Source organism: Rosa chinensis, chromosome 1 (genome assembly GCF_002994745.2).
Source record: "Rosa chinensis cultivar Old Blush chromosome 1, RchiOBHm-V2, whole genome shotgun sequence".
NCBI lineage: Eukaryota > Viridiplantae > Streptophyta > Magnoliopsida > Rosales > Rosaceae > Rosa > Rosa chinensis.
In genome coordinates this window covers 3,062,505-3,089,015 of record NC_037088.1, presented here as the reverse complement: position 1 = coordinate 3,089,015, position 26,511 = coordinate 3,062,505, and the positions used below count along the sequence as shown (strand labels likewise).

Sequence of the window (26,511 nt, the reverse complement as noted above, 5' to 3'; positions counted from 1 at the left end):
AGCTGCCCATTTTCTCCAAAAACAAATACAGGCCTGATAAGTTTGGGCAATTGGAGGATAAGAGCTTTGGAGTTTTGGTGAATAGCTTCTATATATGAATTGGAGTCAATATATGATGATTATTTCAAGAATCAATTGGGGAAAAAGGTGTGAGGGATCGGCGCGATTTCTGTATGCAAATTTGTTTAGGGGGAAATGTCAACAGCGTAATAGAGAATCAAATTGAAATCTTGGTTAGAAGAGAGTTAGGCCCCGTTTGGTTAGCAGGAATGTCAAAATCCTAAAAAGATTTATTTTCCTTTCCAGATCAATATGGAATGAAATATGTTTTGGTATTTCTATGTGGGTGTTTGGAACATTATTGGAAATTAAATTCTGGAATTAATTTTTATTCCTATTTTAGTGTTTGGTAAGTCATAAGAATGAAATATAAAATTATAATTTTCAATAATGTCTTTTTTTTAAAGGGGTTTGGAACCCAGCCTAGCTGGGAGGCTCAGCCCCACGCCTGGTTCCATTTATTGAAATAGTAGTAAAATTTTGCATCAGGGGGGACGTTAAACCTGAACCCCGAGCTACATTAGAATCATAACAAGCATCTTCATAGAGAACATCCTGAATAATAGCAAGTGTCTCATCTAAACAAATATCATCAACATACGATAAACTAGCAAGGTGTGCTAATCGATTTGCAACACCATTTGCTTCACGGTAGACATGCCTACACTGTAAAGATCTTATACCATGCATATAATGCTTACAATCGTCTAAAATCCTCCCCACATTAGACAAATCAGTAACAGACATGCCTACACTATAAAGATCTTATACCATGCATATAATGCTTACAATCGTCTAAAATCCTCCCCACAGTAGACAAATCAGTAACATCACTAGTCAGAGAACTTACCAATAATGAGCAGTCTAACTCCAAATCCACCTCAGTCCAACCCTGATGGATGGCTAACAATAGGCCAACACGGCAAGCTTCAACCTCCATTTGAAATGCAGAACCTGCGTGAGAGAAAGGCCTAGCCAAAGCTGCCATAAATCTCCCATGCTCGTCTCTAACGATCACCCCAACTCCACCTTGCCCGGACTCCTCTTGAAAAGCTCCATCGATATTTAATTTCAGCCGCCCACTAGGGGGACACCTCCAACGTTCCTTAGGACGTTGTTTTTTCACCAAGCTACCTTGATGTAGCCTCTGATATTCCTTCAAAGTACAGATATGACATCAACTAATAAGGAATATTGATGGGGGAATATAAATTTTTTTGAGGGATAATTAATGTAATTTTGCCTTTGACAATGGGAAATGGAAATAGAATACCACCCCTAACTAGGTAATTCTATTCAGGCTTTATAAGGTAGTCAATTTCAGGTTAGATCTCATTTTTTTTATTTTCTTTCCAATCTCTAATTACAACCAAACGGCACATCTGAATGAAAAATGAAATTAATTCATATTCCATAACATGATTTCCTACGTATCATCCAAACAGGGTTTTAGGGTTAATTTTGGTGTTTTCCCTCCATGTGGGCCCCACCGGGCTAAGGTGGCATGCCACATTAGCGGTTTAACAGCTCCATTTCACGAACACATGATGGAATGACCTATTATATGACAAATCATAGTGTAGGGGTGTTTTTGATAAAATTAAAAGTTCATGTACTGAATTAATTTTGGATCCAAATAAAATGATAGTAATTACTATTTAGCCTATAAATAATAAAATAAATTTTAATTTCAAACCACAAAATTTCTAACAATAATAACAATAAATTCCGTAGAAAGGCTGAGGATTCTGGTTATGCTCCTCCGAGTTATGGACCTCCTATTGATTCTATTCACCATAGTAATCTCTTAGAGAGAAACTGAAGCCGCTTCATCCCCATAACCAAAAATACCAGCGAGTAAACATTATAGACAAAAACCCCCTGCGCTTCTTCTTTGCCGTGGGAATAGTAGCAACAACTTCCTTCTTGTCATGCTTGTGTATTAGTGAGCTATATAAATAGCTAAACCGATGTCTGATTCATTAAGTTTTGGAAGAATCAATAAAATTCCTAGAGAAATTTCTCTCATTAATTGTTTTTGTGTCCATCATCATAGATCATTTTCATTTCTACAAATCTAATGTCATCGAGCTTCACCACATTATCAGAAGTGTCGTACGTGTATTTTATTGAACACATGTACATATAAATCTGTACGTGCAACGGTGATGACTAAAGTCACTTAACTATGATTTAGCACCAAGAAATTTATCATTGGACGTAAGCACGCACTCCGTGACTATATTTTCACTTCCCAGCTCCACTTATAATTATGTTGATGATACTTATCATACGAAAATTTTCATTCAGTCCCATTTCAATCGCTAAGAAATGGTAAATTGAAAAGGCGCAGGCCTTTTCATTTCATTCTTTAACAAACTGGCTTGGGAATAATGTGATAAACTTTAGTGGCTGTACGTGGGGAGTACAAGCAATAATAATAGGCTTCCATCATTTCATTTCATTTTGTGCATATAGATAGATATATAGTCCCATTTCAATGATCTCTACCACGACTAATTCTTCCTTTAAGTGATTATACAGGTGCTGTTGTAGGCCTGAGTTCGATGTCTTTTGTCGTAAGCCCGATCAAGGACTAATGAGCACTGAGCTTGGTGATGGAACTTAGGCTTTATCAGATTCCAAACGACTTGAAAACTTGAGCGCAATCTGACTCGAACCACCAAAGGCAAACCTTTGCCTGACTCTAACATGTCCTCCATGCTTCTTCCAGCACCATACATAGGCCTGTTTCTTGTTCCCACATATAACTTGAACTTTGTTGACCCATGTTCTGCATATAGCTTTGGTCCCTGCCCGTATTAATATTTGAGATTCAAGTCTTTACCAGATGAATAAATTGCTATTTACAGTATTTAATTAACTGGCCTAAAGATCATGTACGATATTAATTTGCTATTTAGCAAATTTAATTGGCATGCTTACATGTGATGATGCAAAAGACAGGCGGCCGAAGGAGACGTCCATCATTGGAGGACGAATTCGAAGTCCAAAGAGCTTAGACTTGTTCTCTATTATTAGGTCTATGGAACAATTGCAGGTTAGGAACTTAGTTGAAACACCTGAACCATCAACTCCTTCCCCTAACCCAAATTGCCCTATTCCTGCCATCTGCACTGTCAAACATATAACATTAAAGCAAGTAGCTAGCTAGGAAGTGAAATAGAAGCTATAGGGTCAACAGCAAACTATTCGGTTATATAGAATAATTAACACTATAGAAGTTACAGATTGAAATATCACTGGCATCGTAAAATTGATAGAGTATGAATAAATAAATAAAACTATATATAATTTCTATTATTCTTCTTGACTATGTCCAAAAATTTTTATAGATGGTTATTATTTAAAGCATGCAGTAAGATGGTATGAACTCCGAACTTGAAGAGTTCGACACCAAAAAATGTAGCAACTCCAACGGATTCCTTATATTTTGATTTTTCTCTACTTTAGGGAAAAATAAGCCTCTTTTGCTCCAACAAATTCTCTATAAGTATCTTTATTTTAGGGAAAGTGAGGAAAGAGAAAACCAAATTTCCTATATTTACAGCAAACTCTAAAATTTTAAGAAAGAACATGGAGATTTTAGAGATTGTTGTAAAATAGGGAATATATATGTTGGAGTTGGAGAAAAAAAAAAAAACTAAAGCTTTGCTTTCCTATGATACAAAAATTATAAGGAAGTTGTTGGAGTTGCTCAACTAGACAATATTACTCATAAATATTCTCTTAAATTGATGAAGGATGAAGCGTATAAGATTCAAGGTCACAATCGCTCACATAATCCTTATCACTTTCGAGACTGCTCCTATCTCTATTACTCAAATGATAGGGTGGCTTTGGACTTTGAACTTTTGGAGGGTGAACTCCACACTAATTAAGGCTCGCTGGATATGTTTTTTATTCGTTTTATTGGGTAATGTTTTAGGCCACTCTCTCATATTATATATTTACTATTTTGATGATTCATGTTACCACTTCGACAGCTCATGTGGTAACTAAAAAAATCTTCGTTAAAGAAAATAAGATCCTCAATAGAGTAAAATATGTTCTTAATTGAGTAGTTAAAGTCAAAAAAATGATAATTGTGTATATCTCATATGTTAATATTTTGTAGAAATAATTGTAATCGGATATTGTTATTATTACTATTTTTTTGACAAAGTTTATTAGTTATTTTATGATAATAATTTATGAAAAGTTACACTATCGTGATGGCTATGATGGTCTGAGTCTCATTATTAGGCAACAAGTTTAATTTATATCAAAGGCTCAAAGCTATTCTCTATTTCTCTTCAGTCTTCATGGCATTTGCAATATCCAAATCATTATTTGAAAGAAAAAAAAATTGCAATATCCACATGATGCCATTTGCACCCAACAGTATATCAAGACAAGGCCCAATGGCCCAAAACCTCTTTCTACGTAAAAGTAACCTCTTTCTACGTAAAAGCATGTGTTGGAAGACTTCTTTAGGCTTTCATTATACAATCTAACACCCTTCATTTGTATTCTATTTTGCCAGTCATATCTTCCTGTAATACCACTATACCAGCCGAGCATGAGTCATCATTGACCAAAGGTTGAAACAGTAGTGTTCACCTGGTCAGTTGCTGACTAAAGAATTTATGTTCAATAACTCTTAGATTTACATCCAATGGTGGAAAACAAAACACCTCAACTTAATAATAATTCTCTCTGCCATTGGATTTACATCCAAGGGTGGTTGAGCATTATTTTCTTGGTCAATAACTGACCAGGTGAACATTTTCGAAGGTTGAAAATAGGATGTAATATGTGAAATATGATTACTGGGTAACAATTGTCCATTTGGATTCAGTCATAAAAAAAAAATAATAATAAAAAATAAACACATTTGCATTAGGATTTAAATTTACTTTTTGGGTCTGCTAAATTCTTTGTACTAGGAGTGCACAACTATTGACTCATATTTTTCTTTGTCACAAAGGAGGCCAAAAGGGCCAAAAACAAAAAGAAAACCAGAAAATTAGCCCTCAGGCCCTCTTCATACTCTCCTATTTCTTGGGGAAGATCACAAAGATAATCGGTGAAGGACTATTGATTCATTGACTGTACTGTTTTTAATTTTTTTGAATTTTTTTTTCCTCTACCTCTAATTTACTGGATACGTTATTACGTCTCCCAACCCTCAATATAATTAATTAGCACTTGACTAATTTAAGGCAAAACAAGAAATGTGCACGTAACCTAGCTATGATTTTTGCATTAGAGTTATCTTCTTCAAGTCGTTTAATGAGTTTTTTCTCATCAGTCAGCCCAGATATTTGTATTACCATCCTCTCTTGACACTCAGTTTAATTATTCATCTATAATCCGTAGATGGTTATTGCAATATAGTTTGAAAACTCAGACCGACCGATGAGACTGTGAGACATTGAATATATGAACAGTACGTACCTTAATAGATACTTTGGGTGGAGGTGGCTTTGTGGCGATATAAAACACAAGCAATGCAACCCAGAAGCTCAAGATAGCCCTCCAACTAATTTGCATGAAAATCCACACACACGAGTCCGAATTCCGGTACGAACAGTACCTCTTCCACCACCCTGATCTTTTCTTCATCCCGTAATGATCATATTCATCATCATCTTCACGACCATCACCATTATGAATATCATCGCCGCCGGCATCCAAAATAATCAAACGGTTCTCACCATTTTCGTGGCTACCTGCATCGTAAGAGATCTTTTTCTGGTGATGCAAGAAGGAGTGGCTGGATCCTCGAGAGGAGGAGTAGTGCGAGAGAGTAAAGGCTCGAGAGGCTACTTCCTGCTCCTGAAGGGTAGGGTTTGTTGGGTCGGGTCGGGCGGGGGAGTTGAATTGGAATTCGGATTCGGGGATGGTGCTGTTTCGGATATGGGCGCTGTTAGCATGGGAGATGGTGGATGGGCTCTGGACGTAGTATGCACAGGCAGGGTATGAATGGAATAGAGCTGCTTCATGATCATGCTCCATTTTGTTTCTGAGCTGTGACATGAGAATGGGGCTTATGAAGGGTTTTTAAACTGGACAGAGAGAGCAGCTGTACGTGGCTTGGCTAGATAGCCAGTTGGCTTTGGCTATGAGCCAAACAATGCTTCGCTTAGTAGGGAAGATAGCAATGGCATTGAGCACTACACATGAAATAATCATCTTACTTTTACAACCAACTTGCATAGATTAATCACAATATAATTAACCTTTTTTTATTTCTTGTTCACTCTTAAAAATAAGGAGTAAAGACTACAAGGATTTTCAAGTCGATATATAGTTGAATGAGTTTACAAGTATGATTGAAATATTATTTCTTAACATACAAGTTATCTAACCTTTGAAAAAAAAAAATTCTCACTAAATTCTCATTTTAAAGTCATTGGAAAAAAGCCCCAAGAAAAATATCAGTAATGAGAAGGTGGAGTTAATATATTTAGTTAGAAACGGATGAGAAGAGAGATGGTCATGGACGCTAGCAGGAAGAGCCAACATGAATGGTTGGGTGTTGAAGAATAGAAAGAAGAGCTAAGGAAGAAAAAAAAAAAACTGTTTGAGAAGAAATATCCCACATTAGAAAAGTGATAAATCAAAATATAATTTATAAGTGGATGGCTCACACCCAATTATACCGAGACTTTTTGAATTAAAATCCAACACTAACGGATGGTAAAATCTCGGTAAAATAATAGGCAACAGACCACGACAAGTGTTAGATTCTTAGTAGAACCGAACAAGTGGGAATTTAAATGCAATTGGTTAACAGCTGATAGCATCTAGGCTTATCTTTTGTATATAAACACGCTATTTAACCTTTGTCTTCCATATTTTAATTCTCTTCAAGGCATTTTAGCAAGCAAAATCCCCCGCTCTCACTTGAAAAAAAAAAAATCAGAAGTAAGAAGTTGCTCTGAACATTACTTTATGAATTGGTAAGAGAATTGCTAAAGAGAATCGTGCGTTTTTAATTAAATTGGATATGGTTTTTTTTAAATAAAAAAATAAATAATAAAATAAAAAATCATTAACCCACCCCACCCCACCCTTACATATGTCAATAAGAATTTACAATATTTGAATTATACCTTACCAACAAGTCACAGCTCACTGAGAATGTAATTAGGAGAGATAAAAGAAAGTGATTGTTGTTTTATTTTGAAAAGCACTGAAAGCATATATGAGATAATAACACATTATTATTAGCCTCGAGAGCCGAAGCTAAGTGGGAGCCAAAAACAGTCTCAAATGTAATCCGAGAATTGCGGAAGAGCCTCTTCCTATTATAATGAATGGAAGTAATCCTAGTATTGTTTGCTTTTACACCGAATTGTCTCTCTTTTTGGGTTTGAGGAATTATAACAAAGTAAGCACGCTTTGGCAATTAAACTAAACTGATGAACATCGAGCACAACAAATTTAAGCTAGCTAGATTGAATATTGCTTTCTTTTAAAGGAAGAAACATGGATTGAAATACAAGATTTGCCCATCTATGGTCATGATTGTAGAATATGTATGAAAGTGAGATAACATATTGAAACAATGGAGTAACTTTTGCTTTTGCATCAATGAATTATGAAATGCACTCCCTTAATCCTACAATATTCATCATCACTTCTTTTCTTTTCTTTTCTTTTCTTTTCTTTTTGATGAAATGAAAATTCATTCCAATAAACTACAACTACAAATTAACTACAATTACAGTACCCATTAACGAATTACTTCTTTAATGACAAAGCATTAATAACTGAAAACTACTCATCATCACTTGATAAGAGATTGACAAGTTGATGGATTCGACTACGAGAATCGGATCGGACAACTAGCCCCATTTAAATTGACCAAAAATTACAGCGGTAAAGGGCCACAACAATGAATTGTTGGGAGGGTCATCCCAAAATCTCCCAATCACATAAGAACATGATGAAACTGAACTGTACGACCTAAAGTCGGCAAGGGATGAGTCCTATGGTAACAGACTAGCTACCCCAGATCTAGAGACTCGCGGGAATCTAAGACAACGACTCTATCTTGTAAGAGCATAGACTTATTTGAGATACGTGAATAGATCCAAAACCTAACAACTACTAAAAACAAACGAAAAAGACCTATAAACTGAACCACATTGTAATTGAGGCAAAGAGCCATGGTCCAATACCGAGGAAAATCAGGTCCATTAAACATGAGTCTGCATCCAATCAAGGAGACTAGTGAAGCATGAAATCGAAGCCACGCCAGCGCCAACCCTCTACCATATCTCTGCCTAACCGATCAGTCCTCTAATCAACCCAGTCATTACTCCAAGCAAGAGCCTCCGCCCACTCATCCTCCAATTCGGAGAAGTTTTGACTTCTAGCTCTAAACTTTGGGACCATGACCTGGTTAAAGATGTTACTTCACAAAGTGCACTCATGGCACTATACAAAACAGACACATGCACCACTTACTCGTCGGTACCTGCGTCGACATCGTCGTCGCATCCTCATCCAAGGTTTTAAATATCGGTATTTTCATATCTATCGGTACTTTGAAAAAGAGAGATATCGGATATATTGGGGATACAGTGTACGAAAGTATCGTTTTTGAAAAAAAATCAATTTATTAGAAATTTAGAACTACATATAAATACATATAAATGTAAACTTCATCTACATCCAAAAAGAGACTCTAGGCGGTTGAAAAGCCGCTCGCTGGTCTACGAAAATGCAATAATTAGACCAAGATATATGACCCATATAGTGCGAATTGTAGTGATGAACATGATAGTTATAGATCTCTTTAGAGCTGCCGACTGTTTCCCCTATAATGGGATAATAAGGATCAACCCAACTAGATGACTGAACATATACTTCTCCATATTGATTATATCCATAAGCATCATAACCAAATTGATTGTTGGCTTCATGAGATTCATTTGAGATCCCACTGCGCTCTGTGCCTAAACTGATAGAGTCAAAACTTAAGGCAATTGAAGAAACATCAGATGGGGTACTTTGATCATTAGTTGCACCTCTAGTCCTCCTCCCATATCGGGTCTTCTCTTGAGCACCATGACCAGCTTTTCTCACGCCGTGGTCTTCATCTTGGGTGGCATGATCAGAATTACCTTCACAGGTAAATTGGAATCCTCCATCCACAGAAGATTGTCCATATTCATATCTTTCACCTCCACCACCTGTTCCGCTTCCACCCTCTCCACCATCATCAGAACTATCTGGAGTTGCTGTACCACCCCACGCATCATCACTATCTGAATTATCTTCTGGGTTTTTAACAACTTCTTCATATAAGACTCTCTCTACGTTGATTCCATCATTAGTTGCAGTTTCTACAACTTGTGGAAGAGGTCTTCCAGCTTCATCATCGAGGTGTGCAGGCATAATCCAATCATGAAGTGGATCAATACCATTATCAAGCAGCTCGCTTGCAACATGAAGTAGATCTATATAGTTGTTTTCATTGACCACCAAATTATTATTCAAGTCTCCCACCAATAATTTCTATGGGAAATTGGTAGGAAATTTCCTTCCCTGATCAATTTGGGGCCCTTTGTATAGTTTTATAAACATTACACTTAATAAAATAAAATCAATAAAAAAGATGAATTACATTTTACTATTTAACCGTCTGTAGTTTGCTTCATATCATATATCACTTTCTATTTTTAATATGTCCATCCACTAAAACAAGAGACAACTTCCAAAAAAAAATTTTAGGTTTAAGACACAGACTACACAGTAGCTTCGTTATTCCTCACTTGTTCAAGATGCATAGCCAAAATTTAATACTCCGTATTCTGCACTCTCTTCTCATCATGTCATCCATATATGGTTCCTTGACTTCCTTCTGCAATGTCATTTGGCCTCATTTGAATAATTGAACCTTTATGGCTTTATCTTCTTTTTATTATTCAACTATAGAGTTACAAACTACATAAAGAGTTATAGAAATAGTCACAGACTACATAGTCCCAAATCTCTCCTCACACAGATTTGCATTTAGACTTTTAGAGAATTACTTCTCACTCAAAATCGCCTTGAGGGTATTTATCCAATTCTCCTCACCTAGATTCGCCTTGAGCTGATTTTTTTTCTCACCTAGATTCGCCTTGAGGGGATTTTCTACTCACCTAGATTCACCTTGAAGGGATTTCTCCTCACTCAAATTTGCCTTTAGGAAATCTCTCTTCACACAGATTTTCATTTAGAGAATTATTGAGTTTTTTTTTATTATTTTTACCTCAAATTTTACATATATTTCTTCACATTATCGGGATATATCGTAAATATCTAATATATCGGGGATATTTGACAATGTCGGCGAAATTTCGCAGAAACGGTGACAGATAAGATATTTACCCCCCTAGATATATCGGTCCGTCGAAAAAAAGAGATATCGGAGGATATATCGGAAATATCGCAGAGATTTAGAACCTTGGTTCCTCACCAACATTCATTATGTCACGTTTCCTCGTCTACAACATCCTAAAGCGTTTCAAACCAGGTTTAGGATAGTCAGAGACAACCCTGATGTACCTACTATAGCCATAACCAAGGTTTTAAATCTCTGCGATATTTCCGATATATCCGCCGATATCTCTTTTTTTCGACGTACCGATATATCTAGAGGAGTAAATATCTTATCTTTTACCGTTTCTGCGAAATTTCTCCGACATCGTCAAATATCCCGATATATTAGATATTTACGATATATCCCCGATAAAGTGAAGAAATATCTGTAAAATTTGAGGTAAAAAAAAAAATATATATATATATATATGTAATTCTCTAAATGAAAATATGTGTGAAGAGAGATCTCCTAAAGGCAAATCTGACTATCTGACTGAGGAGAAATCCCCTCAAAGTGAATCTAGGTGAGTAGAAAATCCCCTTAAGGTGAATCTAGGTGAGGAAAAAAATCCCCTCAAGGCTAATCTTTACCCCGGAGAAATACCCTCAAGGCGATTTTGGGTGAGAAGTAATTCTCTAAAAGTCTAAATGCAAATCTGTGTGAGGAGAGATTTGATACTATGTAGTCTATGACTATGTCTGTAACTCTGTATGTAGTTTGTAACTCTGCAGTTGAATAATAGAAAGAAGATAAAGCCATAAAAGTTCAATTATTCAAATGAGGCCAAATGACATTGCAGAAGGAAGTCAAGGAACCATATATGGATGGCATGATGAGAAGAGAGTGCAGAGTACGGAGTATTAAATTTCGGCTATGCATCTTAAAAAAGTGAGGAATAATGACATAAATGGAGAAATTGCGGACAAACTCTCTGGCAACAATTGTCGAACAATTTAACATAAATGGAGAAATTGCGGATACATCTGTGGATGAGGTAACTTCTTATTGATGACAACCTTAAAAAAGTTTGGGATTAGAAATGACCAATTTTTAAATGGTTAATGCAGATTGTATGCTTTAGAGATGCAAAGGAATCATTTGGGTCAACCATAGCAAGAAAAACAAGAGAAACCAGAAATACAGGTTTGTGGTATATCAGTATATGTATACATTAAAACACACACACACACACACACACACACACACAACACAAATATAATTTCTTTAATAGAAAATGTTGATCTACTACAGCAGTAACTCATTGTAGTAGCTTTACAGTTGATTGGTGGACACAATGTGGGTATTCTGCACCAAACATGTAGAAAATTGCAATGCGTATTTTGGCACAAACGACTTCTTCTTCTGCGTATGAGAGAAATTGGAGTACATTTGCTATTATTCATACCAAGCAAAGGAACCGTTTAACATATCAGAAGTTGGAAAAGCATGTATACTGCTACTACAACATGAAGCTACGGCTGCGAGATAAACAGGCAAAGAATAATGTGGTCAATGAAAATAACTATATAGATCTACTTCATGTTGCAAGCGAGCCGCTTGATAATGGCATTGATCCACTTCATGATTGGATTATGCCTGCACACCTCGATGATGAAGCTGGAAGACTTCTTCCACAAGTTGTAGAAACTGCAACTAATGATGGAATCAACGTAGAGAGAGTCTTATCTGAAGAAGTTGTTAAAAACCCAGAAGATAATTCATATAGTGATGATGCGTGGGGTGCTACAGCAACTCCAGATAGTTCTGATGATGGTGGAGAGGGTGGAAGCGGAACAGGTGGTGGAGGTGAAAAATATGAATATGGACAATCTTTTGTGGATGGAGAATTCCAATTTACCTGTGAAGGTAATTTTGATCATGCCACCCAAGATGAAGACCACGGAGTGAGAAGAGCTGGTCATGGTGCTCAAGAGAAGACCAGATATGGGAGGAGGACTAGAGGCGCAACTGATGATCAAAGTACCCCATCTGATGTTTCTTCAATTGCCTTAAGTTTTGACTCTATCAGTTTAGGCACAGAGCGCAGTGGGATCTCAAATGAATCTCATGAAGCCAACAATCAATTTGGTTATGATGCTTATGGATATAATCAATATAGAGAAGTATATGATCAGTCATCCAATTGGGTTCATCCTTATTATCATTTTATAGGGGAAACAGTCGGCAGCTCTAAAGAGATCTATAACTATCATGTTTATCACTACAATTTGCACTATATGGGTCATATGTCTTGGTCTGATTATTGCATTTTCTAGACCAGCGAGTTACTTTTCAACCGCCTAGAGTCTCTTTTTGGATGTAGATGAAGTTGACATTCATATGTATTTATATGTCGTTCTAAATTTCTAATAAATTGACTTTTTTCAAAAACGATATTTTCTTACCTTGTATCCCGATATATCCTCGATATTTCCGATATCTCCCTTTTTCAAAGTACCGATAGATATAAAGATACCGATATTTAAAACCTTGGCCATAACCCCTTTCCCCCCATACAACCTCGATCTACGTGTAAAGCATATTGATTCTGTTTGGACCCAAAATGAGCATTTTGGCCTGACAAGGCACGTCTTGGAGAAATTGAGCCAATGTCAGTGGCTCAAGCTATATGTTGTCGACAAGTTCAAAATATATATTTAGAGGCTAAATATAGCCTACTATGGAAGCATGGAAGCATGAAAAGTCAACTTTAGCACATTTTCCTACTTCGGCTAGGAGAAACCGAGCTAAACAAGGAAGGAGGGGCGGCAGACTAACCAAATGAAATCCAAATGAGCTAAAACTTTCCATATTAAATCTAGAAAGCCCAAGGATCATTTCTTACCAGAGCTATTTTTGAGTGGAAGGCCTTCAAACAATCAGTCCAATTTTCTGCATAAGCAAAACTGGAAAACTGGACCTGTAAGAGGTCCAGCAACGTTTCCAGCCCAATAACTATACCAAAAGCTCTGAAATTTTACCAAGATGATCTAAACTCATAGTGGAACATTTGTTATGTAGAAGTCACGGTCAAAATCTGAGTTCTTGATGGAGATATAATTGAAGGAATAAAGGAGCCGAAAGTGCTTCCTTATCTCCAAAATTCATCATTTCTTATCTCCAATTATGCTTCCTTATCTCCTTATCTCCGAAATTAATCATTCTTTATCTCCAATTATGCTTCCTTATCTCCAAAATTCATCATTTCTTATCTCCAATTAATGCTCCACTATCATTTGTTTAATGCCAACTGCTTTGGCATGGTAGCCTATAAATAGAGGTTACAAATTCATCACTAGACAGACAATTCACTCATCAATACATCTCTAGGATGATCTAAGTCTCTCTAGAGCAAACCTCTCTAAGAGCAACTTCTCTCCTTCTCTTTCTCTTACCGGTGACCACACTCCTAGTCCTAGTCTTCTCAGAAGCCGACTTTCAGTGCCACCAAACCCTCTATCAACATACTTCAGTCCTAATATCCTCAGGAGCCGATTGTAGTACCATGACCACAACAGTTACGGAACCAGCCAAGCTAAAGTCACGCTTTAGCAAGTTCTCTCTACTTCCCAGTGGTTCTCGCTTTGCTCGGTCTACATCATCGAGTATCGATTGTGATTTTGAAGAAGCTCAGCAAAAGTCCTCACCACGAGGCACAAAAAATCCCACGATGAGGTTGGTGCTCTCCTCGTCCACAATCGCTTGAAAGAAATCAGGTCAAGGGACACCCCCGATGACCGCACCTGAACGGTACTGGCACGCCCGTGCAAGAAAAGAGACTGTTGACCAGCTACAACAAAACTGGTGCCAAACATTTTGGCACGCCCAGTGGGACAATTAGCTTGGTAAGAGGTTGTGAATCATAACGGAATAGGTAAAGTCTCTTTTGTTAATATTGGCCTAAACTCCTTATTGGTGCCTAGTTTAGGACCCTTAAGGTTAAGGGCGACTTTTATTAACACTTGTTGAACTGTCTTTACACTTATGACCTTTCTCATCTTAGTAAGAATAGCCTATGTGAAATGGTGTCTAGAAAGGGGACAACGTTCATGACAGGTTCTTGAATCTAGAAGTGCTTGCAAATGGGCCTAAACCACTAAGTGGGAGTAGCTCATGCCAAAATAGATTCTGCCTCTCTTGTTCGCCCTCCCTCACCTGGCCATTTCAGTAAGGTTGCCCAAGGGATTTGAAAGAAAATTTGTGTCTAGGCGACTATACTTGGCCCGCATGTCCAAACCTTGATTCACAAAGTCTTATTGAATTCAGCTACTTATACAATACAGCATACTGCTAGATATTCACCATTGGGAAGTCAGATGATAACCCTTACCAAAAGGTTTACGTCAACTGCCTGAAACACAAGACCCCCAGTTACAGACCGCACACGCGTGCAGACTGTCGTGGTCTTTCAGAAGAATTAGTAATTCAAAGATTTTCTCTCCACACGCCATCAACAGAGATGACGACCGAACGAGGAAAAGGTCAACAGCCCGCTACTGAAGGCGAGGCAGTTCTCACCACCCTGCTTAATGAGGCCGGAAGAGCGTCTGATACCACCAGGGTGGCTGAGGACGAGGTGAGAGCGGATGTTTTTGTACCCATCCCTATCCCAGAAAACGCTAGCCTGGAAGCGCAACTTAACATCATGCGAAAAAACAATAGTACATTCTGGGCAAAGACGACTAAAAGATTCGAGGAGCAGCGACGGATGTCCAACAATCTGATAACGAAAGTCAGGCTGGAGATAGAGCACAATACGGAGCTGTTGCAAGGGCATATAGACCACACGTCACCACAAGCCCAAGAGCAACATGAACAGATCGTGACCTTGATAAATGCCCAAGCCGCGCAGACTAAGGTCGTTCTCACAGAAGTCGCGGCTATTCGCAGTGAGCGATCCAATACCGCGGTCCAAGTTTCCATGCAAAAAACTGAGATGGATCAGGCAAGAGATGTCCTGAATAAGGTGTTAGGGGACCCCAATGCTATTCTAGGGTCCCTCGGCTAGCCTACAGGGTCAGGCAAGTACATACCGCCAAATGCTCGAGAAAAAGCTAGCGGCGGTAGCACTGGCACCTCCACTCTAACTGCAACTGCCGCATCAATCAGGGGTAAGGAGACTACTCCCACAACGGGCGGAAAGAATAGCACCACGCCGTCCATCAAGCAAGGCACCAGGAGTTTGAAAATCAATGAGGGAGCCCTTGTTGACAATATCCCATTTCCCCAGTACGACAGCGACGGAGTTGAATACGTGTATCATGATTAGCCTTCAATGTGCCAACAGGCTGGAAGTCCAGCAAAGATCACCGAGGCCACGAAAGGTCAACCAGCAGCGGGTTTTACATCGCAGATGTCGACCCCACCCAAAACAACCCCTGGAGGTGGCATATCTGTGGTTAACCAGGCATCACATGCGCCACCACTGATACAGGCACCACCTCTAATCTGGCCAGCTAATGACACAGTGATTCATCCACCTCCTCCTCCTAATATGGGATATGTAAGGCGAGAGGAGGTAGAAGCAATGATCAGGGCCGCAAGTCAGAGGCCTAACCTAGAGGAGGCCTATCAGGGGCCTTTCCCACAGCATATTACACAGGCACCTTATCCTAGAGGATATAAGAGCATTACGTTCTCTACTTTCTCAGGAGAAGAGGTCGAAAATGCAGTGGCCCATTTGGTCAGGTTTCGAGTGCAGTGTGGCCAGTACCAGAATGATGACAATCTGAAGTGTAATATCTTCGCCACTTCTTTGTTAGGGTCTGCCTTCACCTGGTTTACTAAGCTGCAACCAAGATCTATCGCGAGTTGGCCCGCGATGCAAAAGCTGTTCAAGGAAACCTTCGGGACTATCGAGCCGGAGGTAGATCTGGCTTCACTTACTCAGATAGCTCAGCAGCCAACTGAATCTGCTGTTGCATACCTTCAACGTTTCCAAATCCAAAAAGGAAAGCTGAACGTGATTCTTCCGGAGAAAGAGCTGGTAAAGTTGGCAATCAAAGGCTTAGAGCCTCGCCAACGCAAGAAGCAGCATGGAAGCATGTTCAACTCTATGGGGGAACTGATCACAGAAGTAGGAAGCTTTGAGCATTTGCTTAGAGAAATGGACGCTGTGAAGAACTCCTCCAAAGGAACATACATTCCGGGAAAATGGAGGACTGTGGCAGCAGTGAACCACTACTCAGCTTCCTTTGATCCTTACTATAGGTGTGAGGAATCCGGCCTGGCAGAGGCTGAAGAGTCCGAAGAGGACGAGGCAACAGCGCTCAAGCTTACGGGAAGAAGGCGTCAACACTAAAGCAGCTGAAGCTGTGTAAAGAGCCATTGAAACTCAAGTCGGTGATCTTCACCAAACCTGAATTCGCAAGTTACACTTATGATGCTAATAAACCTCATGAGATCTTAGATGAGATGATCGCTGCGAAGATGGTGAAGACCGACTTCGGACCATTCCCCAAATCGGAGCAATTAAGGGGGGGAAAATACTGTAAGCTCCACAATTTGTGGAATCACAACACAGCCGACTGTGTTAGGTTGAAGGATCAGATTCAGATCTGGTTGAATAATGGTAGCTTACAGGTTGAAGTGCCAGCAACAGCTGCGACGCTGGTAGATTTGGATCCTTTCCCAGACACTGGAGTCAACATGGTTGACGTAGTTTGGGACACAAAGGATCAACAGAGGCTGAGCCCAAATCGTACCACTGGGGCTTAGAAAAGGTGATGGAGCAGTCCGTGAAGTGGAAATCAAAATCGGCTCCACCTGTCGTGCTATGTCCAAGGTGCAAGGAGGAATGTGATATCCAGGCGTTGCACGAAGAGGAAGAACAAAATGTTCGCTTTGGTACTTTACCACCAATAAAGTTACCAGCACATTCTAGAAGATTCCAACCAGGTAGTCTGAGAATGCACGTTGGGTCAGGAACTTCTTCTCCAAAGGACTCTAATTTGTTCAAGAAATTGAAGGTTGCGAGGGAAGAAGAAAGAGCAAACGAGTGGTCAGACGTTATGACCAGACCGTATATTCCTCCGGGGCCGACGTCCATTATCAAGGAAGGGAGATGGTATACCCAAAAGAAGGGCAAGGCAGTGGAAATGAGCTCTTCAAAGAAGAGAAAACTCCAACGGAGGTTTGGAGAAGCAAAGCGAACCTTGGAAGTGCTGGATCAGGGGTTGATTAAACCATCGCAGTTGGTGAGATCTCCAGAAGAATACCAAAGACAGGTGGAGGCACTGACCTCCAAAAGGTTCATCGCCCCGCGAGTTCTCCAGCGGTGTCCTAAGATGTCGCAACAGGCTTCAAAAACCAGCGCTCGCCAGAAGGACAATCAAGAGTAGTCCCTAGCTCCCGCGAAGCGAGAATCGATACCAACCCGCAAACCCAGCGTTTGGCGGAGAATATCTCTCGAAGGAAGAAATAGCGAGCCTTCAATTTTTGATAGGCTGGGGGGCAAAGACAATTGGTCCACGACTGTGCAATGGAGGCCTAAGAAAGTTCAAAGCATAGTGGCTGCGAAATCTGAAGAGGATTTATCAGCAAAGCAGGGGCCACCGAAAAGGGGATGTCCTTTCGCAGCGGATCAGCAGGAGCAAGTCATGGTCCAAGAAGAAGGATCGTTGGAGGCTTACTTGTCAAGCAAGTTCGTAGAAGAAGATGACCTGAGCTCCCCAGCGGCGGAATCAGAAGAGGCGGACATGCCAGACGTTGCTTGTAACATGGTATATGTCATGTCATCAAGATATTCCTTGCCGGTGGCAGCTCAGGAATGTCAAGCGGGGGAAGGCAAATCATCTGACAAACCGTCGCTTGAGATCACCTCAGCGGCATCATCTCTCGCGAAGAAACCTACGCTGAAGGAGGCCGAAGTAGCAGAGGCTGCAAACACCGATGCGAGAGATCAGGACTTGGGTTTCAGTAAGCCGACACCAGCAATGGCGCAACACATGAGGCCATTATATATCACCGCCCATATGAACGGCACCAAGGTTGGAAAAATCATGGTAGACACGGGCACCGCAGTCAACGTCTTGACCACCAGAACCATGCAGCTGCTAGGAATCAAGAAAGAGAAGATCTAATCCACGTCCCGGACACTAACGAACTTCGCGGGGACTATGACCAAAACATTGGGTTTGATCTTCCTACAAGTCAAGGTGGGTCCAACAGAAGGGGTTTACGCCTTCTTCGTCACAGACTATCATGCGGCATATAGCGCAATTCTAGGCCGCGACTGGATCCACCGGAGTTATTGTGTCTCATCCAGCCTTCATCAGGAGCTGATCATATGGGACAGAGTAGCGGATAAGGCAGTAATAGTCAAAGCAGATCCACGACCTTTCTCAGTCTCCGCAGTCTACGTGGACACGAGGTACTATTTAGAACCTATCTCTCCGCTACAGGTCCGTGGAATTGACAACAAGGGCCGCCCCACAGGGGTGACGGTCTCCGAACTGGCACAATGGGGGCTCGCGGTCGGGAAGGGAGACCTCGAAAGGCTCGGACACGCTGTTCCAACTCCAGGTCCTAATTGATGGATCAAGACCTCTCAAAGGAAGAGGTACAGGCCTTTCATTCTTTATATGATAGATTATCTTCATATATAATTGAAAAGGAGGCCTACGCACAAGTGGCAACATTGGAATATATTGATGAGGATCTCTCCGATCATGAGGAGGAAGAAGAGCCCATTTGACTGGCCCCAGCATCGTTAGACGATACCCCTCCAAAGGTCAGGGATCCTACAGAGAAGTTGAACTTGGGGACTGAAATCGAGCCAATGGAAGTGGCAATCAGTGCAAACTTAGAGCCGGAAGAAAAATAGGGGCTCATCGACTTACTGAAGGAGTATAAAGACTGTTTCGGGGAGAAATATGAAGGAGCTTTTCATCTCAAGGCCCTGGATAACATTTATAAAATCTTAGGGAAATGAGCTTTTCATCTCAAGGACCTAGATGGAGATGTCCACCATAACCCTATCAATGGCAGATACTTAAAGAAATACTTTCCCAATGTCTGGGACTTGGAGGAGTCGTAGACAGTTTCTTCGCATAAGACATGGGGGGCAATTCTAGTTTTCCCACACTCGCAAAGCCCATTCATGAAGGCCTATTTTTGAGGCCCAACGTCCTTTCTTCGCTATGCCTAGCAACACTAGGGGGCAACACTATACAATACTAAGCAGAGTCAGTGGCTCCGGAAAATTTTTACAATACTAAGCCAAGTCAGCGGCTCCCGAAAATTTTACAGCTTTGTCTCTTCTCTCACAGAGAAAGCACCTTCTCGGGAAAATAGGGTCAAGCCGAGGCTGAGCTTAAGGGAACCAAACGGTCTTCGAGGATGTAACTGTTCCATTTTCAATATTATCTTCTCACGGTGGAATTTTCCAAGAGTTTTGAGTTGGGGCCTTTCAAGACACAATTATTGGCTCCTCACGGATATTTGAATATCAGGATAAGAAAACAACATTATATTCATAAAGTGGCTTTGCGGCCAAAATCAGTACATTCATTACAAAGCCAAAAGTGGCTAGAATACAAAACAGGAATCTGTGGATATCTTTTGAATCTTTGCTCAAGTGGAAGCAGCTATGGAATCCAAGGTCGGGTTGAGCCGCGCCATTATCCCAAGGAAAGGCAGACTTCAGGAAGAAAAAGAGGAGTAACAGAGCCCTCGCGCCCCCTTTCCATGGAAGCGGCAGAGGAATCCAACATAGGCTTGGCCAACGCCATCATCCACGAGAAGGGGAGACTCCAGTAAAAGAAAATGGAGAATCCAAGCCCCCTCAATTGGAAGTAGCTATGGAATCCAACATCGGGTTGAGCCGCTCCATTATCTCCTGGAGGGGCAGAGAGTGAAAGAACCGAATATCGGCTTGAATCTCTGTGCCCTCTTCGCCCTTGGCAGCCACCATTCTCTTAGCGTGAAGTATGGGAACGGCCATAAAATGGCTCATACCCATCACTTCCGCGAATCCATGCTCTCCCTCCAAGATTCTGTCAATGTTCGGAAGAAAAAGCATGAGTAGAGGGTGACCACCAAAACCCTTCTCATCTGGAGGACTCGGTATGGTCCGACTCCAGAAGGAAAGGTTCGAGGAAGGATCTTTGGCCTCAAAGTAGCTTTCCTCCCTTCCCCGATATTCAATAAGACTCTTCACAGGATTCCTGTCACCGGCCGCCAGATTCCTGTCACCGTTAGCAGGATTCCGATTACCGGCCACCTGATTTCGGCCAACTTTCACCCAAATCCAGTCACCGGCCACCACCACCAGACTTCTCTAAAAACCTCATCGGATCTCCCCAAAGATGTCGTCAGATATCTCATAGGTCGCCGGAAAGGTTTATTACCCCCCAATAGATCTTTATTGCCCCTCAATAGTGGAGCAATAAACCTCTATTGCCCCTCAATAGACATCTATTGCCTCCCAATAGAACTTCCAGTCGTCAGAATGCGAACTAATCTCTCTTAATTTAGACAAATAAAACTTTGATTAAAGAAAAAATTAGAAGATTACATCAATTTAAAACATCTATTGCCCCCAAATAGACGTCTGTTGCCCCCCAATAGAACTTTTAGTTGCCAAAATGGGAACTAATCTTCATAAATTTAGACAAATAAAACTTTGATTAAAGAAAAAAAACGAGAAGATTACATCAATTCAAAACGTCTATTGTCTCCCAATAGACCTTTAACAGACTTCTATTGCCCCAATATAACCTCTCTCTTTTTTCTTTTTTTCTTTCATTTTGGGCCTTCTGCCCCTATTTTACATGAAAAAAAAATGTTAAATAAAAAAGAAAGAAAGAGAGATTGATTTGGGCACCTAGAGAAAAGCTATGTGCACCAAATTTGAGCAAACCCCTAACTGTTGCACGTCGTCTTCCTCCACGGCCAAAACCCAAGGGTCCAAAATCATAAGCAGAACCTCTACATTGTTGGACATATTGTACTGCGGCTCGATCACGGCTATACAAAGCGGTGGGTCCTCGATCCCCGGGTCGGCGAGCTGGACTGGGTTCGGGGTCTTGAAATCTGTGTTGCAAGTTGAAATCCGAAACCAAAATCGGAATTTGGGCTGCATGTCGAAGTGGAAGTCGAAGTCCGTGCTGCACATTGGAGTCGTTGTCTGAGTTGAAACCGTGTCGCACGACGATCGATTGAGCCTTGATGTCGGACCGATTTGAACCTCGACGACTGCGCTATTCCAGTGGGCTCGGATTGAGCCTTGACGATGGCGCTGAGGAGAGAGAAAGATAGGAGGGCCTGGGTCAAGCGCGGGAGCCGGAGGTCAGTAGAGGAGAGAGAGAGAGAGAGAGAGAGAGAGAGAGAGAGAGGGGATGGCGTGGTTGTAATTCTTCAATAGGGTTAAGGGAAAAATGGTCATTTGTTATTAAATTGTGTATACGGGAATAAAAATATGTTGTTAGGGTAAGTGGGATAATTTTTGCTTATTTTGGTGCTTTGGGTCAAAGACCCTTTATTTTTTTGTCATAATTACTTGTAGAATTTAACAATTTCTAATTTTTCTACAATCTAATTCAATAATCTGAATATTTATCTGTTAAATGCTTATTAAATAACCGTCTCGACAAAAAGTAGCTAAATCCATAATCTTTTGGTCATCTAAAACATCAAGGATGGAATTAAGGGTCATCATGAGCCGGGCCTAGTCAAAGTCAACAAAATTTAGGGTTGGGTCGGGCTGAGCCAAGGCTTAAATATGTTAACCCTTACCAGCGCATTAGGCCTTCCGAATAGGGCCTAATATGGAAGAACTAGGGCGAAAATGGCCTTATTTTGTTTAACAAAAAGAAATATATTTTTTAATTTTTTTTTTCAGAATGTGGCTCAATCCATACATAGGTAATCCAAGATTCTTTTTTTCTTATCATTTTTAATATATATATATATATATATTTTTGAAATTAACTTAATAACAGGTATAAATACTAGTTAAGGTGGTTATATTCAATTAACTATCTCTCGAAATCTCCCAAAATTAATTGTTGTTTAGCAAACGAAATGTCAATTAAAGAAAATATAGCTGACAAAATCAATTACAAATAAAGAGATAAGTTGTATGTTATAGAAAGAAAGAAAAACATATTTAAAAAATAGAAAAAATAGAAAATTATTAGGGCTTGATTGGGTAGGCCTAAAGGTTCGGGTCGAGCTTCATTTGCATGGCTCATACCCTACCCTATTTGAGAAAGGGTCAAGCTGGGCGTGGCGGGCTTAGGGCCTAAAGGCCAGATGATGACCCCTAGGTGAAACCATCCTTGGGTTGGGATGGGCTATAGTAGGCCTGGGATCTGGAACTGTAAAACCGGAGGAACTGCACCGAAAACTCCGGTTCAGTTTGGTTTTACGACATATGTGCTTACATGTTTTTTTTTTTTTTTTTGAAGGGGTTTGGAACCCAGCCTGACTGGGAGGCTCAGCCCCACACCCGAATATTATTAATAAGAGAAGGATGATTGTACGTCGAGGGGGACATATAACCTTCACCTCGAGTACTAGTACAAGAATCCTCATAGAGAACATCCTGGATAATCACAGGAGTCTCGTCTAACCAATAATCATCTAAATAAGATAAACTAGCAAGATGTGCCAATCTATGGGCAACATCATTTGCTTCACGATAAATAGATTGTACCTGAATGGAAGAAATAGCTCTCAAATAAGATTTACAATCTTCCACTATACAACCTACCTCTGAATAGTCTTCCATCTCACTCAAGAGAGCAGTAACCACCGTTGCACAATCAGTCTCAATATCAACATTATTCAAACCTTGGTGGATAATCAGAAGTAGCCCAGCTCTCATAGCTTCCAGTTCCATTTGCAGTGCTGATCCAGCATGGTGAAAGGGACGTGCAATAGCTGCTAGACACATACCATTCTCATTTCTAATGATAGCCCCTATACCACCCTGACCAGTATGTAAGTGGAAAGCCCCGTCCATATTGAGTTTGAGTCTGCCACTAGGTGGATGTTTCCACTTAGTCTGAGGCCTTTTCGTCTTCACGTTGGCCTTAGGAGTATCCACCTTCTTGTAATCATCCAATAGCTTTGATGCCCAGCATGCAGTATTAAGTGGATGGAAAGAAGTACCCCTCCAAATCACGTTATTTCTCTCAGTCCAAATAGCCCAAAGAAACATGAAAAATAGCTCCTGTTTGGCCCTAGGTAGAGCATTGCAGACACTAATAAACCAATCAAGAAAATTTGTAGATGGTTGATTCTTTGGCTTCAAGTTCAGTGGCCCAAAGAACCAAAATTCATTGACCAACTTACAATTTTTCAACAAGTGCATGTCGTCCTCCACTTCAAGGTCACATAGAGGACAATTAATAATAGGCAGGGAGCATTTTTGTACTAACCTCGCACGAGTGGGCAGAATACCTCTAAGAAGTTTCCAAAGAAAAGATCTAACCTTGGGCAGGACCTGTGCTTTCCAAAGGCGCTGCCAAAGAGATCGACCCGCATTATTCGAGCTAGATGTTGAAGCCCTGCTAGTCACGTTTGCTGTCCACCGAAGAGTCACTACTAGGATAACATAGACATCAATTCACAACTGATGTTAAAAAAAAAAATCCGATGTCTTAGTGGGTGATGTTAAAGATCGCCAAAACTAAGACATCGGTTCACAACTGATGTCTAATTTGCGACCAGACATCGGTTTAAGGTTCAGAATCGATGTAAAAACGTTAATGTGATCAACATTTTGGTGTGTTTAGCTATTGTCAAACCTTCATATTTTGGCATTAGATGCTTAATGAAATATAGGTCTAACAACACAATTATCCATTTTAACATCGTTTCTGATTTAGAAACGATGTCTGATAATATTTTACACATCGGTTCCCATTATTTTTTGCTTGTGGTTCATAAGCTTTTTGTGTATTTGGTACATAATATTTCACTAGATATTCAATCTACATTCTGTAGTATAGTTTGAACTGATGTCCATATTTATTCTAGACATCGGTTTTGTGTATATATCGATGTCCATAGTTATTCTAGACATCGGTTTTTGTTTATATATCGATGTTCATAGTAATACTAGACATCAGTTTTGTTTATATATCGATGTCCATAGTAATGCTAGACATCGGTTTTTGTTTATATCTCGATGTCCATGTGTATATTAGACATCGTTTTTGTTTATATATCGATGTCCATAGTAATGCTAGACATCGATTTTTGTTTATATATCGATGTCCATAGTAATCTAGACATCGGTTTTGTTTATATATCGATGTTTATAGTAATCCTAGACATCGGTTTTTGTTTATATCTCGATATCCATATCTATACTACACATCGTTTTTGTTTATATATCGATGTCCATAGTAATGCTAGACATCGTTTTTGTTTATATATCGATGTCCATAGTAATGCTAGACATCGGTTTTTGTTTATATCTCGATGTCCATGTTTATATTAGACATCGTTTTTGTTTATTTATCGATGTTCATAATAATGCTAAACATCGATTTTTGTTTCCAAACTGATGTATTTTTTGTTTCTGACATCAGTTCTTCATCAGTAACTGATTTTTTTTTCATTTCTTGACTGCTGTTATATATCCCTTTTGCTGCTGTATTTGGTACTAGAAAGCTAATCCACAAATAACATGAAATTCAAATGTACTTTAAATATTAGGGAATTGTATTAATTTCTATACAAATTAGTAGTTTCAAAAGTTTTGCACAATAAACCCTAACATACTTTAAGGCTAATGTAGAAGATACCACTACTGCAATAACTACATGCAGCATAATTTGTTCACAATTCATCTTAATATCACTACATATATCTACTACAAAATGGTCAGCCAAATCTAGCCTTACTCAAAATCATATTGCTTGTCAAGATCTAGCTATAGCAAACTCTGCAAGTAGTCAGCCACTTCAATGCACACCTCATCAAGTTGCTCTTGGATATATGAGTTCCGACTCTTTTCCGCCCACTAGAAATGTATAGCACAACATAAGTCATAATCATTGAAGCTATTTAAATTAAACTGCTTGTCAAACTATAATATATGCATTTACCTTGGTTGAAAATGAAAGAGTATCATCATTTATAATATCTTTCATATATCGCATCACATAATAGCCATACTCAACTCCACCCGGTTGTTTAGGTACGCCCTATATATTAGGATTATTGAATTAGAAATGCATTATTGAAGTTGATAATCAACCACATATATCATTACTTACCGGAAGTAATTTCACTTTGGGCACTCTGTTAACCCTACCCGTTTCAGCATTGAAAGCTTTAACCGCACTGCACACCACCAAACTATGTCATTATCCAACATTTTGTTACTTGGTTAGAAAAAAATACAAATAAAAAATCAGAATAGTGCTTACTTTATCACCAAGTTCTCCCATGATTGGTAATGGACTGGTTTAGGCAATATCCAAGGTTCCCTACATGATTAATGTAGGCCACATGATGCAATCAACCATGAAAAATATATATATGCAACTGATCACCAAAAGGCATCATGATCGAATATAAATACTTACCCCGGATTTTAGGGCATAAAAAATACACAAAAAACACTAACCTTGAACTTCCATGTCCACTACACCCCCAAATAGCAAAGCTCACTTCTTATAAACACACATATATAGAAAACCCAGTACGAGGTCCAGGAGGCATCCCACTTTTTCATACCTGTGCAAAGGAATCAATAGTAAGAACAACCGTACACGTGACAGCTACTAAAAAGATGGTCAATCAAGAAGCTGATCTGTGCCAGTTGTGTACCCACAATAAAAAGAAAAATTCAATGTAAAAAATATAAATACTGCTATCTATACTAAACAAATCTGCACATTTAGGAGCATAAATATCGTACTAAAAGTAACATTTAAAATTATTCCATGATAAAGTTGCTTCCAATTCTCCTAATGATCAACCAACAAAAATGACATGGCTTCTACAAATGCAATAAAACCTGTATGACTGTTATTCTATTCATAAGTAGTATAATAGGGGGTTTAATTAGTTTTCTTTACTTTTATTTCCAGGTAATTAACAAAACG

The 26,511-nt window shown here is 39.6% G+C and overlaps 1 protein-coding gene and 1 long non-coding RNA gene across 3 annotated transcripts; both read right to left on the bottom strand.

The window, feature by feature from the left end:
- Positions 1 to 2,503: 2,503 nt before the first annotated feature.
- LOC112179317 lies at positions 2,504 to 6,115 on the bottom strand. 2 transcript variants are annotated; one of them, XM_024317717.2, is made up of 3 exons: positions 5,521 to 6,115; positions 3,007 to 3,192; positions 2,504 to 2,864 (listed from the first exon to the last, which is right to left on the bottom strand). In XM_024317717.2, the coding sequence occupies exons 1-3, from the start codon at positions 6,100 to 6,102 to the stop codon at positions 2,589 to 2,591; spliced, it is 1,044 nt and encodes a 347-aa protein (XP_024173485.1). In that variant the 5' UTR covers positions 6,103 to 6,115; the 3' UTR covers positions 2,504 to 2,588. The 2 variants fall into 2 exon arrangements, with proteins under 2 accessions (XP_024173485.1, XP_024173477.1); XM_024317709.2 differs by having other exon boundaries at positions 2,504 to 2,873; positions 5,521 to 6,110.
- Positions 6,116 to 25,506: 19,391 nt separating this feature from the next.
- On the bottom strand, positions 25,507 to 26,101 carry LOC121051960. The gene is made up of 4 exons (XR_005807622.1): positions 26,031 to 26,101; positions 25,831 to 25,890; positions 25,678 to 25,744; positions 25,507 to 25,605 (listed from the first exon to the last, which is right to left on the bottom strand). It is a non-coding gene; the product is annotated as an uncharacterized LOC121051960 (long non-coding RNA).
- Between the last annotated feature and the right edge of the window lie 410 nt (positions 26,102 to 26,511).

What these genes read in the sequence shown, in the direction of transcription:
- LOC112179317 (XM_024317709.2), bottom strand. Translation starts at nt 6,102, where the DNA reads ATGTCACAGCTCAGAAACAAAATGGAGCATGATCATGAAGCAGCTCTA. An exon ending in CACCCAAAGTATCTATTAAG is followed by an intron (nt 3,193 to 5,520) that starts GTACGTACTGTT and finishes TTGACAGTGCAG; the next exon opens with ATGGCAGGAATAGGGCAATT. An exon ending in TGTCTTTTGCATCATCACAT is followed by an intron (nt 2,874 to 3,006) that starts GTAAGCATGCCA and finishes TAATACGGGCAG; the next exon opens with GGACCAAAGCTATATGCAGA.